The sequence below is a fragment of the Lynx rufus genome, unplaced genomic scaffold, assembly GCF_022079265.1.
Source record: "Lynx rufus isolate CCGP_SWC_20201006 ecotype Redwood Valley unplaced genomic scaffold, mLynRuf1.p SCAF_3, whole genome shotgun sequence".
NCBI classification, from domain to species: Eukaryota; Metazoa; Chordata; class Mammalia; order Carnivora; family Felidae; genus Lynx; species Lynx rufus.
Genome location: NW_025814845.1, coordinates 71,874,324 through 71,894,694, shown reverse-complemented (window position 1 = coordinate 71,894,694; position 20,371 = coordinate 71,874,324). Strand labels below are relative to the sequence as shown.

At 35.3% G+C, this 20,371-nt stretch overlaps 1 protein-coding gene across 2 annotated transcripts in view; it reads right to left on the bottom strand.

Annotated features, from left to right (window-relative positions):
- The window catches only part of CCSER1 (coiled-coil serine rich protein 1), an 854,890-nt gene that overhangs the window by 688,295 nt on the left and 146,224 nt on the right, over positions 1–20,371 (bottom strand). For both annotated transcript variants that reach the window (XM_047091177.1, XM_047091178.1), the window contains exons 2-3: positions 16,930–18,294; positions 11,152–11,336 (exon numbers count right to left, since the gene is read on the bottom strand). In XM_047091177.1, coding sequence (XP_046947133.1) covers positions 11,152–11,336; positions 16,930–18,253 — 1,509 coding nt within the window. In that variant the 5' untranslated portion in view covers positions 18,254–18,294. The remainder of the gene's footprint in view (positions 1–11,151; positions 11,337–16,929; positions 18,295–20,371) is intronic.

Below are 20,371 nucleotides of genomic sequence, written 5' to 3'. Positions count from 1 at the left end.
GTCCTCAGAGTTTCTACTATTCTCCTTATGGAAAGAGAGCTTTCATAAGCCTTCATTCTATTTCCATAACTCCAATATACTGTTTTTCTCAATGTTGACTGATGTTGTCAGATTTCTGATATAATAGAGATTCCCAGCCTTTTGTTTAGAATCTACAAATGACTTCACCTATATCTTAAGTTTTGAGATAGGACAGGTGAAAAATAAAGGCAAGAGCATGATGGGCCAAATGCAAGTAATAGCTGTGTCTAAAATGTAGATATGAAGAAGCAGCCTGCTAAGGAGACTGTAAGGAGAAAAAAAGGAGAAAAAGAGAGGAAGTGATAGATATATAGGGGCGCCTGGGTGGCTCAGTCAGTTAAGCATCCTACTTCAGCTCAGGTCGTGATCTCGCAGTCCGTGAGTTCAAGCCCTGCGTCGGGCTCTGTGCTGACAGCTCAGAGCCTGGAGCCTGCTTCAGATTCTGTGTCTCCCTCTCTCCCTGACCCTCCCCCGTTCATGCTCTGTCTCTCTCTGTCTCAAAAATAAATAAGCATTAAAAAAATTAAAAAAAGGAAGTGATAGATAGATAGATAGATAGATAGATAGATATATGAAGTCTTCAATAGTGTAAGAACTTGAGAGAAGTTAATGATGAAGATTTAAAAAAAAAGAATATGAAAATTGGTAAAGTCACTGATGACTTTAGAGTAGTACTCAACCCGGGGTGATTTTTGCCTGCAAAGGCATATTTGGCAATGCCTGGAGATATTTTTAGTTATTAAAACTTGAGGGTTCTACCGGCATTTAATGGGTAGGAGTCAGAGATTCTATTAAACATATACTGCACAAGACACCCCTGTACCCAAACAAAGAACTATCCAGGACAAAATGTCAATAGTTGCAAAGTTGAGAAACATCCTGTATATTACAGGAGCTAAACTATACGCAACTGAAGAGTTCATGGGCAGTTGAGAAAATTAATATGCCAAGAAAAGGCTATTCTTTAAGAACTTGTTGACTTGTAAGGAAAAAGAGGGCCAGGATGGAGAACTTCTGGATTAAGCAGGGCATAGAAAAAAATTATTTTGTTTGCTTTCTTCAAGGACAGAAACTTGATCATACTGTACACTGACAGTAATGAAGAACTGGAGAAGAAACCAGAGGGGAAAAGTGCTATGAAGTGCTATTCTACAGGAGATGAGGATCAGAACTCAAGAAGACTAGTAGAAAAGACTGCTTTGAAAGAATGACCATAATGTCTAAGATCAAAGGAAATGAAGGACTGACGGGTAAAAATACAAATGTATTGGGAGTGTCAAAAACAGGATGGATAGTTTGAGGACAGCATTTAAAGTTCATACTCAAAAAATAACAATAAAGTTCATACTCAGTGCTTGAGTTAAGCTGCTGGTCTGTGATCCACTTTCCCGTTATAGGAGGAAATGGGAGTATGCTTTCTGTCAAGGAAGAAGGCAGCTGCCTCAATAGAATTTCCTTGTAAACACACTGATAACAGACCTCCTAGCAAACAAACTGGCAAACTAAGTGGTTTCACTAGTAGGGCAGCTTATCTATGGACTGCTTTTAACAGAATATGTCTAATTATCTAGGTTGCTTACGAAAAATAAAGCTAGAATACAGAGATTTATGGAATATGGCTCCACGGAAAATTTCTATGTATTCTACACATCTGAATATGAAATCGAGAGGTTTTGTATGGTCAAATGGTAAAAACTTCCAGTTATAAAGATAAATAAGTTCTGAGGATGTAATGTACAACATGGTGACTGTATTCAAAGGGGGAAAAAATGGAGATGTTTTGTACTGAGATGGCTCTTTCTGTGTAAATGAGGTGATCGTACACACCTACCACTTCAAATCTCATTCAAAAATCTGAGCCAGGACCCATCAGATAAAGAAAGGAAGGACATGGGAAGCTGGGAAGGTATTCAGATCTCTACCTGCTTCACCTGTGCCCCTAGATGTCTGATTAAAGCTCTGATTCATGTGAGTCCCTCTTGACAAAAAAAATTATTTGGGTTTCTCACTGGCACATTCACTAAACATTGGGTAGTACTAAAGACAACTACTGAATATTAAAATCATAACTTTATAAAGTAATTACAAATGTATACAATAAAGAGCATAAGAGACAAAGCTAAAAAAAATAATAAATTGTTTCAGCTTGGATAAAACAAGCTAAGAACAATAAAAGATATAAACAAAGAAGGCATTTTAGAGCAAAATGTGGCAGTGAAGTGAAATGATCACTGAATTAAATTATAAAAGTGATAAAAATGACAGCCACTCTAATTGACAAGTGATGAATTTAAACAAAGACATCATAGAGCAGAAGTGTAAAATATATATGCGCAACTCATTTGAAAAATCACACCTTTGTATCCTGCAAATATGGATTCTGCAAATATGGTTTCTGAGACAATTTTAAAAATTTGTCTCAATTTTTAAATTACTTTGAAATTTCAACATAATATTAATATGTTAAAATATTTATTTTGTATATAAAGTGACCATAATGCCTAGTATTAGGCATATTTCTACTATATTAACATATTTCTTGACCTTGGAAGTCAAAATTTGTTTTATTTATTTCACTAAAATTAATAGTCACATTTAAATTTAAATTTTAAAATAGTAGAATAATGACAAAAAATACATTTTTCTTTATTCTTTAACTAGAATAATGTAAAAGCTTCAAATTCCAATGACTATTCCTTCAGAAAATGTAGTTATTTTACACAAGGTCAATTCTGTGTTACAGATTGTGCAGCTGTTCAGATGGCCAGAGATTTGTCATGGATTCTGAATCAATAAATATTCTCTGTCATGCTATAAAAACTGTGCCAGCCCATGGGGTTACCTAAATAAGGCATAAAAGAGTTTTTTCATCTCACAGAAAATTGATATAACTTGATCCAATTAAAAATAAAATGGTCATTTTTGCATTCTAACCCCAAGAATAAAAAGTAAACTTAATTTTCTAATTTCTTATTTTTAGAAAGTATACAAGCTGCTTTATGATTATCCTAGATGTAGTATGGTTAAATAAAAGAATCTTTAATTGCCTTCTACTACTGTCCTCCATTGTTTTAATAATAGAAATATGTGCCGTTCTTTTTTTTTTTATTTTTTTTTTAATTTTTTTTTTCAACGTTTATTTATTTTTTGGGACAGAGAGAGACAGAGCATGAACGGGGGAGGGGCAGAGAGAGAGAGACACAGAATCGGAAACAGGCTCCAGGTTCTGAGCCATCAGCCCAGAGCCTGACGCGGGGCTCGAACTCACGGACCGCAAGATCGTGACCTGGCTGAGGTCGGACGTTTAACCGACTGGCCACCCAGGCGCCCCGATGTGTGCCGTTCTTAATAAAGCATTTAATATATATTATTTAATACTGCTACTGTTACAATATGATTTTTTATTGCTATGTTCTGAATGTTTCTGTCCCCCTAAAACTTGTATGTTGAAATGATGGTATTTGGACATGGTATGGGAGGTGCTTAAGTCATAAGGGTAGAACTTTCCTGAATGTCATTATTGTGTATATAAAAGAGACTCCAGGGGCGCCTGGGTGGCGCAGTTGGTTAAGCGTCCGACTTCAGCCAGGTCACGATCTCACGGTCCGTGAGTTCGAGCCCCGCGTCAGGCTCTGGGCCGATGGCTCAGAGCCTGGAGCCTGTTTCTGATTCTGTGTCTCCCTCTCTCTCTGCCCCTCCCCCGTTCATGCTGTGTCTCTCTCTGTCCCAAAAATAAAATAAACGTTGGGAAAAAAAAAAAAAAGAGACTCCAGGGGCGCCTGGGTGGCTCAGTCGGTTAAGTGTCCAAGTTCAGCTCAGGTCATGATCTCATGGTTTGTGAGTTCGAGCCTTGCGTAGGGCTGTGTGCTGGCAGCTCAGAGCCAGGAGCCTGCTTCGGATTCTGTGTCTCACTCTCTCTCTGCCCCTCCCCTACTTGTGCTCTCTCAAAAATAAATAAATGTAAAAAAAAAAAAGAAGAGACTCCAGAGAGCTCCCTGGTCCCTTCCACCATGGACAACACATCAAGAAGGTGCTAGTTATAAACCAGAAACAATGCTGGCATCTTTATCTTGGACTTCCAAGCCTCCAGAGCTATAAGAAATAAATTTCTGTCATTTACAAGCTACCCAATTTGGGATATTTTGCTATAGCGGCCCTAATAGACTAAGACATTCACATTAGGGAAAAATTTGCAAAGGAAAAAAATTAAGTGCTATGTACCTCTCATGTGAACTGCATGAAAAGAAATGTTAATAATTATGATACTGCAATTTTATTTATTTACTCAAACTGGTCCTCAAGTCATTTTAGATGAAGTGAGTTAACTCTATGAATAAGCTATTCATAATTTTGTGCCCCAAACATATAAATTGTACCAGCTTCTAAATGAAAATGACTCATCCCCAAAGCTAGACATAAAAAAATGAATGGAATATTTTATCCAATTCTGCTTTTTTGGAATATTTTATCCAATCTCCTTTTATAAAGGAATTTCTGAATCTGCAAGTTCATAAGAAATGAAGTGAATTGGACTAGATAAAACATGCAGGGAGTTTTAAAATATCACCTTAGGCAGATTTGACCATATTTTTTAATTCGTGCTTCAAAAAATATTGCCAATAATTGACTGCTTTTCTTTCTGTATAGCCAGTCCATAACTATTGTATGATGTGATCCCGGAAACCATTCCATAAGTCTGACCATCGTAAAATGAATTATGTTTCTACTGGAACAATGTCACAATTGGTATGATATAAAAAACCAGAGCTATATCAAACAGTGCATCATAAAGACATCTGTACATTTGTATAATAAATTAAAATGCCAAAAAATGTGCATAAGCAAACCACATAAAATGACTGTACTAAAGGCTTTTTAATTCATTTCTATGTAAGCATATGTCACAACCTAGTCAGCATTTATACCTTTATTTCACACATATTTATTATGTACCAGGCATTATACTAAATGCTGTAAGAAATGCTGATAATGTAAAAAGCTTCTTCCATTTAAAATTGTTTTTAACGTTTATTTTTGAGAGACAGAGAAAAATAGAGTATGAGTCGGGGAGGAGCAAAGAGGAAGACACAGAATCCGAAGCAGGCTCCAGCCTCTGAGCCGTCAGCACAGAGCCCAACACAGGACTCAAACTAATGAACCGTGAGATCATGACCTAAGCCGAAGTCGGACACTTACCCAACTGAGCCACCAAGTGTACCAGTTTCTTCCATTTAAGCGAATGAAGTCTAATAGGTAAAATGAGACCTATTCAAATAACTAAGTAGCGGGTGCCATATATGTGATACAACTTAGAAGGGCATTGATAGGAAAAGAATCATTAGTAACTAAAAAAATCAATAAAGGCATTATAGATTAGAGCCATTAATCTAAAATTAATATACTAGTTATCAACAAATGTAACTTAATGTTTAATGAGTGATACTTGTGATTCTCCTTTTTAAAACTTACGAGGATTGAGAAGAATGATTTGTGTGGCTCCATTTCCTTACAAATACTAATGGTTCCCTTTTCTCATTGAATGTCCTTGTAGCATTCAATGATATTACCTTTAATTCCACTGACAATTAGTTAAACCAAAAGCTGAGATCATTATTTTAACTCTCCAAATGCCAGTAACATTTGTTTTTTTGTACTTTAAAGTTCCATTTGGAATTTCAGGATTAGGAGGAAACATTTATAAAATTAGACATTTTAATTATCAGCTTTTCTTTGCTCTTAATTTTGAGCTCCAACAACCTTTATGCCACAGAATGGAAGTGTGAAAGTACATATACCAAAACGCCAGTAGAGTTCATTTTCCTGATGTATGGTAAAGGTGGGGTGTTTGGAAATGGATTCCTTGAACATTAATGTACTTTATTCTTTACTGTCCAAGTGCCTCTCAGAGTCACTGTTCAGCATTGGTAGCTGGGCCTCAGTGGTAGAAATTAGCCAAAGACATAAATTACATTTATATTTCACAGTGCCAATTGAGCATGCGAGCAAAACTCTATATAAATTAGGGACACAGGAGTTCACGTATTCTAAACATTTGATATCAAGAGCCATAATCCAAATCAAACATCCCCTTAACAGTGTAAATTATAAAATAGTCAGAATTATTAAATCTGTTACATTGACAAGATCATGTCAATGTCTCCTAATCTGGAACTCTATCTTCCAGGCCTCTCTTTCATCTTTGTATCTTCAGAGTAGGCTCTCAATAAATATTTATTTAAAGAAACTGTAAAAGAATAGATAAGTAAATGAATGAATGAAGGATAAGCTAATAAAGGAAAGAACAGTTGCCCCCCCACCAAAAAAAGTGGATTCATAGTTAAGTGTTTCGCTAGTTAATATGGGGCTTAATTCGTCTGAGATTACTTAGCTATTGTCAGTAATATCTAAACTCTGGATTTTAACACGCCAAGAATTAAAATATGATATAAGAAGCTAATAATCTGCAAGTAACTATTTTTTCCCTCAAAGGTAAATATGGTCTGTTCTTCTACCAAAAAAGTCCTACAGATTATTTTTTGCTTTGTTTTTACTTTGCCATTCCCAGTTCCTATAAAAACAAACAGGATGCCAAACTGCATATGAGAAAAAGTATGCTATCAGAGTACAACTAGCCATAAATGAATGTTGGCAGAATCCCTTAGCACAAAAAGTTCGGGGCAATGTTGTGGATGCATTTGCCAAGTTATCTAAAGACAATGCAACTTTCTGAACCAGTGTTTTAATGTACAGAAATAAATACTTCCAAATTCATTAAGGTTCCCAGAAATTTAGTCAAGTTAATTTAGATACATAGCTCAAGGACTGTAAGTCAGGAAGAGAGCACATCCAAAAAACAGAACTTGTAATTACAAATCAATCTTTAACTTTCAAAGAGGTCTTAATCTTTTTCGAGCACAGTGACCAACACAGTGTGAGTCATAAATCAGAGTCCATTAACAGGGAGGGAGGAGGCAAGCAGGAATTCCCAGTTAATTAAAAGAACTGATGTACACTAAATCTTTTGAGAATATGATAGTCCTTAGTGCCCACCAAATATATCAGGGTCAACACCTTCTAGACACAAGCAAGAGACTACTTCCTGGAGACTTTTGTGGCAAGTAGGGGCCAAGTGATTAGATCTAGTCAATAATTTGTCAGAGAAGGTGAAATGAGTCTCTACAGGTCAGAGCATTTATTACTGGGATGAGGACCTCCAGAGGTCTTTTTGCCATGGTAAAAGGCAATATTTGCAATAGTTCAACAGCCTGGACATAGAATGAGACATTAAATGGAACTTCCTGAACCTTCTACAACAAACATGTAGCCTGAGTGAGAAATCCATATTATAAAGCCACTAAGATTTGGAGGTTATTTGCTATCATATATCATAGCTTATCCTTATTCATACACTCAAGCACTTTCCTTCCTGTAATGATGTCAGAGCCTCTGTGTTGTCCGTTATATATGAATCTATCCTCACATTAATAATTGTTTATAGAGCAGGATGATCTTACATATGGAGTTAAATGTCACTATGTGAAGCTGTTGGAGAAACAATGACAAATCCTTAAATTTATTCATTTATATACCACAGTCTAGGGGAGCCTGGGTGGCTCAGTAGCTTGAGCGTCCGACTTTGGCTCAGGTCATGATCTCACTGCTTATGAGTTCCAGCCCCGCATAGTGCTCTGTGTTGACAGCCCAGAGCCTGGAGCCTACTTCAGATTCTGTGTCCCTCTCTTGCTCTGCCCCTCCCTCGCTCCTGCTCTCTTTCTCTCTCAAGAATAAATAAAACATTTAAAAAAATTATACACCACAGTCTAGAAGAAAAGTTCATAAAAAGAAAGGGCCTATTTCTACAAAATATTTTTTTAAATATGTGGGCCATCCTAAGAAAGGTATCAAGAAAATAATAGAGAAAATGAAGGAAAGTCTTTACTTAAAGCAGTTTGAAAATATTTAACAAATGTGAATCCTTATCAAATTTTTCCAGATATATTCTGGTTTCATGTAATAAATTTAAGCCAACTCCAATTTCTTCTGAGGCACTGAGGTTCAAAGAATTAATACATCCTCCTCTTTCCCTTTCAGATTGAAATATCCCCAAAATATACAAAACCACTAGAACTGTGGTCTACCCTATTAGGGCATATCTTTGTTCATTCAGAAACTCTCAGCATCTTAATAAATAAAGCAAGCCATATCCTACTGGTAAACTTAAATCCCCATCAACTAGACAAAATACTCCAGTTCCTTCTAAGTATGAACATCTTTTTTTGCAACAATGTTCCTTTCTACATGAGTTACCTTTCAGTAAAGACACTGATACCATTCATCAGTATATCAAGAAGTACACATTTTAAGTACAGAATCAGCATTAAATTGTGTTTATTTTTTGTATCCCTTACAGAAGATTATAGCCTAGACCCAGAACAAGCACAGACTGCCTTAACTGTGTTTAACTTCATTACAAATAAATAATGCAAAAAATAAGTAATAATTTTAAACTTATTACATTCTCCCCAAAGCATTTAAGATTTAAAGTTAGGTAGAATCCAAATCTGAATCCTATCTCTGCCACCTACTATCTGTATTTTGAGGTAAACTGCTTATCTTCTTAGAGTTCTATTTTCCTTTACAAAATGTGATTAATAATAGTATCACTTGGGGGTGTCTGGGTGGCTCAGTGGGTTAAGCAACCATCAAACTTTGGGTCAGGTCATGATCTTGTGGTTCATGAGTTTGAGCCCCACGTCGGGCTCTGTGCTCACAGCTGAGCCTGGAGCCTATTTCAGATTCTGTGTCTCCCATTCTCCCTGACCCTCCCCCACTTGTGCTCTGTCTCTCTCTCTCTCTCCCTCTCTCTTTCCCCAAAATAAATAAACATTAAAAAATAATAATAATAATAATAACAATATCATTTGGTGGATAGTATTGGGAGGACTGGATGTGATAAAACACATGAAGCATTAAGAGAAGTACTTTGGTCCAAATAAATATTGAAAATACATGTTACTATTATTATTCCTCCAAAAGTAAAGAATAACTGAACATGAATGTTTTCCTACATATATACATTTGCTTGAATTATTTTAGAAGAGGAATACAGAAAATGTGTCACGGTCACACATAAAGCTATAATTTCCAAAAAAGGCCACTCGTTTCACATATAGCTAAGATTACCTAAAGAGTCCTAACATTTGCCTTCTTTGCTATGAGTCAAACAACATATTTTACACATTTTAAATTCATGATTACACTGTAAAATTAAAGGATGAGATAGTAGTTGTGAGATCAAAAAAAAAAAGTAAAGCCATAAAACAATTTTGATAGGTTTCATATAGAAATTCAATCACCAGTATTTATTTTAACAAGTGTTATCTGTAAATCCAGTGAACATGTACAATATTTTAATGGAGTTTCTATTCTATTAAGGATAGCCTTTCCCCAACCATGGCAATGATGTAATTCTGCCATCTAGTGGAAGAGCTGTACCACTGCAGGGACACTTTTTGAAAAGTATAAAAAGCCTCAAATGAAAGAACAAAACTGCATTTCTGTGTTCTGACATTTTAAATATTAAATCTTGACTGTGGATTGGGAAGAATAATTTGTGATTATTCAGAATTACTGAAATATAGTATGAAAATCATGAGCTACAAAGAATATGTAAAAGGCCCAACTCTGGGCAAGTCCAATGCATACTGCATAATTATTAACATAAATACATCTTACGAAGGAAAAACAAGAATTTCGTGAAGAGAAATGTTTCATAATAAGTAGTTATCCATGATTTTTAATTCTGCATCAACTCAAAATCTTTTTTAACATGTTCTTGCACTTAAACAACAGCAACTGCAATAGTAATACAATATTTTCAATGCACCAAAAGATGAAATTTAACACCATTCTCTATGTAAAAACATAAATACACAAAATTCTATTGTATGATAGGAACAAAAATCCCACTATCATTTGTTGTTTTGCAGTTACTGATTTGCCCAATATTAAGATATGGCCAAACCTAATCTAATCGTTAGTACTTCTAACTTCAAGGAAATGTTTTGGCTATCACTCAATGTTACCTCAGTAACTTAAGACTTCTTCACAATACAATTCTCAAAACTGGATGACCTATTTACATTTGAAACCAAATCATCTAAAATACACAGAGATAAAATACATGAGTAATTTAGTTTTGAGCATTTTTCACACATATCCATGAACAGGGGATACAGGTAAGTAGGTAAGCAGGTACACAGACACAGGTAGACATATCATTTCAAAGAAGCACTGTTAAATACCAGGAATCAAAAACACTGCTGGAAAAGCATACATCTGTGAGGAAATGAACAAGAGAACTCCAAAAGGCAATCCCACCCCAATATTTGTAAGACCTGAGGCCCCCTAGACCTCTTGCAGTCCACTCATCAATTTCCCACCCTGGTTTTATCTTTCACTGCGAATGAGCATCACACACATGCCTCTAAGACACCACAGCTCTCAAGTGCAAGCTCAGAAACGACTCCCCTATAGACATGCTACCTTACCCTTCACCAGCAGGCTCGTGCAGTTTGAACCAGAAATCTGGAATCTGTTACTCAGAATGTGTCAAAGCTCTGGATGGGCATTTTGCCTTGACCCCAAAAGCTCCTCATCCTATGTGGATGGGCAACTGTAAAACGTCAAGCAGATGTAGGATCCCTGAAGAGTCAATGGGTGGTACTGGCATAATGGCAGAATATAAAAGGACATTTTTTAGAGTGGCCATAGGGTAGAGAGATGGTGTGAAATAATGGTTATCAAAGGGTACCCTCATGATCAGCTTTTTTCTTAACTTATGTATCCCAGAGTCTTGATCTAGAACACAGAGTATCAAACTTTCTATGGAAGCAAGGAAGACAGGAATTGAGGGCAACTATCATGGTGTGCTACTATGTGTCAAGACCCATAAGAGTTTCGAGTGCAAACGTAGCCTCTTTAACTTGGGATATCAACTAAGGAGATAGATTTTTTTCTTCAAGTTATGAAATGTCTATTCTTCAGTCTGTTTTCATATTGCAAAAGGCAGGAATATCCCAGTCCTGTACATAACTATTTTAATAAATGCAAGTATATGTGTATACTTACCATGCTGTTCATTTTTGAAGATGATGAACCTGCTCTTTGCTTTCTTAGACTGTTCACTTCTTCTACATTTCCATCTTTTGGTTTCAAAATCATTCTGCTACTCCCTGCAGTTCCTTCAGATGAGGATCGCAATCGCCTCTCTATAAATCTCCCTTCACGATATGGACTGAAGCTACTGGCAAGAACTATTAAAATAAATAAATAAATAAATAAATAAATAAATAAATAAATAAATATTAATACAAATGCTTAACTGTAGTTTTTACAAATGTTCCATTTAAAGCAAATAAGAAACTCTTAGTGTCATTCAAAAATTCTCTATCATAGAAAGAAGTTTTAAATTAATAGTGGTAAGTTTAGTTTACTTAATCACATAATGATTTTGAAGCTCAAAACCTCTGCAGCCATCCTTGGCTTCTCCATACTTCATATAAATCACATAAGCAAATCCTGTCTTTATTACCCTCAAATTGTATAATCTGATCACTTCCTACCTTCCCCACTAACATCCTGGACCAAACTCCCACCAACCCTAGCTTGGGTTACTATAATACTGAACAGTCAGTCTCCTTCCTTTGCCTATTCCTACCTGACTCTCCCCCACAAAAACCACAGCCTTCTTTCCACATGGTAACCAGAATGATACACTGAAGACATAAGTAACATTGATCATGAGCATTCCTCTAGTCATAGAGCTATGTTTAACCAATGTCCTATCAGTTGCCTTATGATAATCCTACTCTATCCCTTCATTTAAGGGCCTCCCCATGTTCATCTGTTCACTTTTCTAATTTCATCTTCTGCTGCACCCTCCTCCTTCACTCTGTTTATGCTACTCTGGACCTCTTGCCATTGCTAGAACACTGCAGACACACTCCAGTACCAAAGTGGCCTTTACCACACAGTCTTTGCATAGTTATACTTCTCTTATATATTTGTACATCCTTCTCCCTAATCATCTTCAACTCTTTGCTAATATGTTACCTTGATTAATACTCTGCTCACCATACTTAAAAATGCAAACTACAGTGAACTATCAGAAAATGAAATTAAGAAAACAATCTCATTTACAATAGCATCAAAAAGGATGAAATACTTAGAAATAAATTTAGCCACAGAGTGAAAGATCTCTTACACTGAAAACTGTTAAGACACTGATGAAACAAGTTGAGACACAAATAAATGGAAAGATATTCTATGTTCACAGATTGAAGAATTAATGTTCTTAAATTTTCCATACTACTCAAAGCAATCCACAGATTCAATTCAATCTCTATCAAAATTATAACGGCATTTTCATGAAAATACAGAAAACCATTGTATAAAGAACCACAAAAGACCCCAAATAGCTGAAGCAATCTTGAGAAAGCATAAAGCTGGAGGTGTCACATTTCCTGATTACAAACTATACCACAAAGCTGTAGTAATCAAAACAGTATGGTATTGGCATAAAGACAGACACACAGATCAATGGGACAGAATAAAGAGCCCAGAAATAAAAGCATCATATATGAGCAATTAATTTTTGACAAAAGACTCATGAGTATGCAATGCAGAAAGGATAGTCTCTTCAGTAAATGGTGCTGGAGAAACTGAATAACCACATGCAAAAGAATAAACAGAGACCCGCATCTTACAGTACACAAAAACAAAAAACCTCAAAATGATTTAAATATTTGAACATAACACCTGAAAATGTAAAATTCTGGGAAAACAATACAAAATAAAACAAAACAGCGGGTAATGCTCCTTGACATTAGTCTTGGCAATGACTTTTTGGATTTCACGCCAAAAGCAAAACCAATAAAAGCAAAAAATAACAAATAGAACTATTTCAAAGCAAAAAGCTTCTGTATAGCAAAGTAAATAATCTACAAAATGAAAAGGCAAATTATGGAATGGGAGAAAATATTTTCAAATATCATATCCTCTGAGAGGTTAATATCCAAAATATACAAGGAACTCATACAACTCAATAGAAAATAACAATAATAATCCAATTTAAAAATGACCAAGTAGATTAAACATTTTTTTTTCCCAAAAAGACATACAAAATAGCCAAGAGGTACATGAAAAGGTGCTCAACATCACTAATTATAAGGGAATGCAAATCAAAACCACATGAGATATTACATCACACCGGTCAGGGTAGCTATTAGCAAAAATTCAAACAAGTGTTGTGGAAAGTGTAGAGAAAAGGGCACCTTTTTTTTTTTTTTAATTTTTTTTTTTCAACGTTTATTTATTTTTGGGACAGAGAGAGACAGAGCATGAACGGGGGAGGGGCAGAGAGAGAAGGAGACACAGAATCGGAAACAGGCTCCAGGCTCCGAGCCATCAGCCCAGAGCCTGACGTGGGGCTCGAACTCACGGACCGTGAGATCGTGACCTGGCTGAAGTCGGACGCTTAACCGACTGCGCCACCCAGGCGCCCCGAAAAGGGCACCTTTATACACTGATGGTAGGAATGTAAACTGGTACAGTCACTATGAAAAAAAGTATGTAGTTTCTTCATGAAATTAAAAAGAGTTACCATGTGATCTAGGAATTCCATTTATGGGTATATATTCAAAGGAAATGAAATCATTATCTCAGAGAGCTATCTGTATGCCCATGTTTATAGCAACATTATGCACAATAGCTAAGATATGTAAACAATCTAAGTGTCCCATCAATGATGAAGAGATAAGAAGATGTGATATGTAAATATAAAGGGATACTATTCAGCCTTTAAAAAGAAGGAAATAGTGTCATTTGTGACAACATGGGTACAACTGCAGGGCATTAAGCTAAGCAAAATAAGCTAGATAGAGGAAGACAAACAATCTATGGTATCAGTTACATGTGGATTCTTAAACAAAAAAAAATTGTTTTAAACAGTTGAACTGATTGAAATGCAAAGTAGAAAAGTGGTTGCAATTGGAGCCCGTGGGTGGCTTAGTAGGTTAAGCATCCAACTCTTGATTTCAGCTCAGGTCATGGTTTCATGAGCCCACCTTGGGCTCTGCCCTATCAGTGCAGAGCCTGTTTAGGATTCTCTCTCTCCCTCTCTCTCTGTCCCTACCCTGCTTTTGCTAAATACATACATATATACATACATAAATACGAACATGAACAAAATGAAAAAGGGAAAAGAAAAAGTGGTTGCAAGAACCTATTAGGCCAAATATAACAGTTCTTTTTAAATAACTTTTTAAGCTAATGAATAAAAATTAAAATGCCAGAGTGCTCAACTTTACATTATTTTTTTCTGTTTATTTATTTTTGAGAGACAGAGACAGAGAGAGAGAGAAAGGAGAAAGGGAGACAGGATTTGAGGCGGGCTCTGCACCAACAGCAGAGAGCCCAATACGGGGCTGGAACTCACCAGCCCCAAGATCATGACCTGAGCTGAAGTTGGACGCTCAACTGAATGAGCCACCCAGGTATCCCTATATTATTATTTTTGATATGACTACATATCTCATACATTCAGATATATATTAAATACTAGCCTAGATATGTTTCATAACAAATACAGAATAAATTCAGTATTACGGAGTTTAGTGCACATAGCAACTCTTTCTTATATAAAATACATCTACATAACTGGTTTTCAAATGTTAAACTTCCAAATTATAAAATCCTTCTGAATGGCACATGAATATCTCCACAAAATGAAGAACTGAATTCTATTATTTTTTCCTTATTCACATTACCAGCTTGTTTGCCTATCCATCTCTATTTTACAAGTTGTAGATAACCTGAATAAATAGCTAATGTCCCAAGAACAGGCAACATATTATCAAATTCATTGAAATTACTTTAATGTGGTAAATGGCTCATGATTAGGATCTTCATGAACAGATTAATAGCAAGATATTTCCACAGAGATAAATATATATAGTATTCAATTTGACATTGAAGCAAATGATCGTTTCTAAATAAGAATTAGATATAATCAAGGTAAGTACATTTCTACCCTTTTTGTATTCCATTTCTTTAAAAAAAAGACTGCCTAGATTCCAATTTGAGATCCACCATTTACTAACAATGTGATTTCATAGTTATTTAATTTAATCCTAAATTATTAATAGCTGCCATATAAACTTTTAGTTAAGATTAAATGACACTTATCTTGATGAGCACTGAGTAAGATATGGAATTCATGAATCACTATATTGTATCCTTGAATCTCATATAACATTGTGTATTAACTAGACCGGAATTAAATTTTTTTTAAATAAGTGAAAAGTAAATTTAAAGAAAGATTAAATGAAATAATGAATACCAAATGCTCAACACATTTTTTTGGCACATATTAAGTGTACAAAAAGGGTGAGCATCATCGATATCATCATCATTGTTCTTCTCATTATATTATAATTAAAGAAATAAGCAGATACAACTAAAGTTATAAGTACAGACAAGGTCACCAAGATCAAAACATAAAAAAGTAGGTAGATGCATAAAAGTGATGATGTATCAAATGTGAAAAATATTAAGTTATACAATTATACAGCTAAATAATTCACTCATGCATTTAGAACTTTAAAATTGTTATATTCATGGAGGGACTAGCTGGATTAATCATATAATCTTATGATGCTTGATACTCTATAATTTAACTTATTATAAGTTGTATATAATATTTTAGTGTTATCCTTAACGGTTTGGAAAGAGCTGGGGTCATGATGTCACTAAGCCTAGTCACTAAGAGCCTGAGCTTTGAACTGAGATAGTTGTAACTTGTGCTACTTAACAGCTATATGATCCTTGGTCTGTTTTTGCATTTGTAAAATGGAACGTGTAAATGTCTATCTCATAAGGTTTGTATCCCAAACAATTATGTACTAACTTTGTGACTTTTGACACATTACTTAGCCTATTTGTGTTCCAAATATCTTGACTGTAAAATGGGTTACTATAATAGTAGTGATTTCAACCATCTGAGAATTCAATGAATTAATGTATCCAAAGAGCACAAAATGGGAAACGAGACACAATAAACATTCAATGTTGGGAGAACTAGTTGACAGTAACAGTAGTAGTAGCAGAAGCAGCAAAGGCAGCAGCAGTGGTACGTCAAATACAGCCCAGTACGTGGTAAGAATTCAACAGTTTTCTTAACTGAAATTTATACTAAGTAACAAAGTTTTCTGTTAAATAACATAATGACATACTAGAGTAATTCAAGCACCCATCCCCCCTTTATAGAAAGCAAAGAGAAGGTACCCAAGGTTACACAGGTAGTTAATGACAGACACAAGTTTAAAACCAAGCTCCAAGGACAGTACTTTTAAAGCCTGCAAGTCTATTGTAATTAGACATAGAGACTATTTGTGCTGTAACGTGGATCCTACTTAATGAAGACAGTTTTGGTAAAATAGGAAATAGAATTTAAATTATAGAAAATTTCTTTTAGGGTGATTTTGGCTGGAATATACTCATTTTACTGACTAAGAAATACCAAGACTCATTTACTTTAAAAAAGAGAATCCTTTTAGACAAAGCCACATCACAAATAAAAATAGTTTCTTTCCCCTCTCTTCTGAGGGCCAGAATCTTGGCAACACAACTAAGAAAAATGAGTATTGCTGAATTACATTGTTACCACAGTATGAAATTTAAAACCAAGTAGAGAAAAGATTTAAAATAAATTATAAATCAGAAAAAAAAAAAAACTAGAGAATGAAAAATAAGGAAATGTGGTTTCTATTCATGGGATGAAATAAGAAGATTAAATAAACTAGAATGAAATTATAATTCATATTTATTATACAAAGAAAATCAGCATACCTTTGGCAGGATTTGATTCGTATCCATACGATGTTTTGTTAAAAATATGATGATCACCAGAAGAGGGTATTATCCTTGAATCTGAAATAGGATGAATCCCTTTAACACGATCACTTATTGCTTTATGTTGCTCATAAAATCCAAGTTTCCTCGGAGAGCTTGTTGCCAACATTGTTTCACCATTTTGTACTACCTTATGTTCTTCTCTTTGCATATCTCCTGATAGATGAGTCTCTGACTTGTTCCCATTCATAACAGGTAGTTCAGTGATTTGCAATAACACTTCCTTCTGATTAGCAGCAGAGGTTTCTAGTAAGGAATTAGATTCAGTGCTACATCGGCCTTCTAACCTGTATTTCCCAGGAGACATAATTGCACAGGGAACAGTTCCCATAAGGTCTATTGTTGTCTTTGTAACAGCAGCAGGATTGGGAGAGATCTGAGAGGTAGAATCATTGTGGCCAAAGTTCTCACAGTGGGATGCCATGCTTCCACTTTTAGGAAATGCATCTGCTTCAGACACAGAATCTTCAGTCAAGGCTAAGAACTCTGAAGGTGTCTGAGCTGTTGTAAGATCAGCAGAAAGCAGGGGTGATTGTAAAGAGCTTCCTGCCCGTTCTGTTACATCCACAGAACAAGATGGAGAAGCTCTTACTAATACAGGTTCTCTCTCCTGGTACTGTGTAATTTCCAATGAGAATCCAGACTGTTGTACCAATGAAATGGATTGGCTCTGTGGAACTGGCTTAGAAAATTTATAGTGAGATGAAAAAGATTTAGTGAGTAGCTTCTTTGTTGACTGCTTAACAGAACGGCGAGTTTGTTCTTCTGTGAATCCAGAATCATCCCCTTCACTTTTGCCAGAACTTAGGCAATTTATAAAGACATTCTTATTAGTTGAGTGCTCCTTTTCCTTTTCAAAATCTTCTGTCAAGGATCTCGTTATTTTCTTATTTCGTGAACTACTAAAACCAACAGAATGTCTTCCCCTGGTTTTAATATGTTCTTCCAAACTCAGTTTTTGTATACTGCTATGACCAGATTGAGCACCATTTGAAATACTAAGGTTCTGGTTGGTAGTGTCTTGCTTAGGTTCACCTCCTTTCTTATGGTGGAAACTAATGGAAGGAGTACGGAATATGCTCCTGCGTTTACCTGTACTACCTGAGCTTGAATTAGTGCTGGAAGGAGAGGAACTGTGGACACCAACTGTATTACTGGAGGAGGGTGAAGAAGGAAGAGAATCATGTCTTCTGCTAATACTTCTTCTGAATATTGGCAACCGGGAGACCAGGGTAGATCGTCTTGATCCTGAGTCCCCCATTGGGACTCCAAGGCTTGCGCTGTGACAGCCAACTTAGCAGCCTAAAAAAGGTAAAACAAAAAGAACGCATCAAAAGAAATCAATTATAAATAAGACATTTTAAAACAAAACACTGTTTTTCAGGACATGGACTAGAACTTGGCTCATACTAAAATGATAACAAAATTCTGATGAGGATTTTTTTTTAATTTATAAGTAGCAAAATTATCCAGTGATTTGCACAATGATTTTGTAATGGCTCAGAAATGTCAAGATTACCAAGAATATTTAGTCTATTCAAAAGATTGTTGGGTTGAGAAACACAAGATCACTATTCAAGACCCAGCCTTACTACTCCCACTGGTTCTATAATTTGGTAAATTGTTTAATCCTAACTTTTTATGTCTACATATTTAGATGCAGTAGTCTTGTGACAGCCATAATCATTGCCCTGTGGGTAATATGCCCCACTACTGCCTCTCTTGACCAGAAACAGATATATCACAAGACTTAAGAAGTTATTCACTTGAGCTTAACAGAATCACAGATCAGACTAAGGTATGATCTGACACTAGAATCTTCATTCAAAGAAAAAACAATTAGGAAGTACTCTTCTCCTTGGAGTTTGATTTTGGGACTTTTAGAGGTAATTAGGGCATTGATAGAGGAAACTAAATGAGAAAGGATACAGTGTAGAGTTATAAACAAAATAAGGTTATGAGGAAACCACAACTATAAATTGAAGAAAAGACTCCAGTGAAAATTAATTCAACTGGTAATGTTGACACGAGTGAAAATACATAGTGACAGCAGCAGAAGCATAGAAAATTTATGAACCATATTAACATCAACGTGCTGATGATGAAGAAAAAGAAGGAAGAAAAAGTGAAGGTGGCAACTATATAGTTCATCAACCGTGATGTCCCAAATACTTTTCTGACATAGATTATCTCTTTTAATGCTTCTAACTGTAGAAGTAGATAATATTTCCATGGTCATTTTACAACAGAAAGGTAACTTTCTCTCACTGAGCCAATAAAGAGTAAAGCAAGAAACTAATCCTTATATAACCACAGGATCAGCTCATAATCAGCATGACAGAGACTGCTTTCAGTAAAGAGCCAAAACTTGTGCTGCTGAAGGTCCAGCTCTGCTTCCATTTCAGAGATTCTTAGTTGTAGAGTCAATCTGGCTATTCTGATGCCTGCTATTTTTCACTGGTTTTCATAATGCGCTGTGACTTGGTTTCTGTTTTTAGTTTCTGTATTTCACATAATTCCTTAACTGTAATGTATACATCCCCTCTGTCAAATTTTAATCAGATTGTTTCATTTCGGTTTTTGCAACCAAAACTACCTAACTGAACAATAACAAATACTACATAAAGTGACCAGCCTCCATTTTATTATTCTTAACAGATACATTATGAGAATGATCATGGCCCTGAAGAAGTATATAAAATGAAAAATATTTTCTCTTTCAGATATGCATTCAAAAATACTTAATATTTTGTCCTAAGTGATATAAAATCTAACAGATTTGTATTAGATGATTTTTATTAGATGATGAATTCACTAAATTTGAATTTAAATAAAACTATGTGTAAAACACTCCCAAAATATTTGCATATTCTTGTAAATCTTTGGGAGAAGAAAGCTTAAAATACAAACAAAGACATTTTAGGTCTTAAAGCCTCACAAATTAGAAATATCTTATTTGGGGGGACCTGGGTGGCTCAGTCAGTTGAGCAGCTGACTTTTGATTTCAGCTCAGATCATGATCCAAGGTTGTGGGATTGAGCCTCACGTTAGGCTCAGCACTGAGCAAAAGCCTGAGATTCTTTCTCTTTCTTCCTCTGCCCTGCTCCCCAACTTGCTCTCTCTCTCTAAAATGAATGAATGAATGAATGAATACATACATACATACATACATACATACATACATACATACATACATACATAAACAAGTCTAATTTTCCTCCCAGGTTAAATCTAATTTAACCAATATCCGATTTCCAAAGTGGATACAAAAAATAATACAATTTTTCATGATTTCACTCTTAGTAATGCTTTAATTAACATCATTCTCAGCTGTGATTTTTCATTTACATGCAAGATTTCCATTCAATGCTTAGTGAAG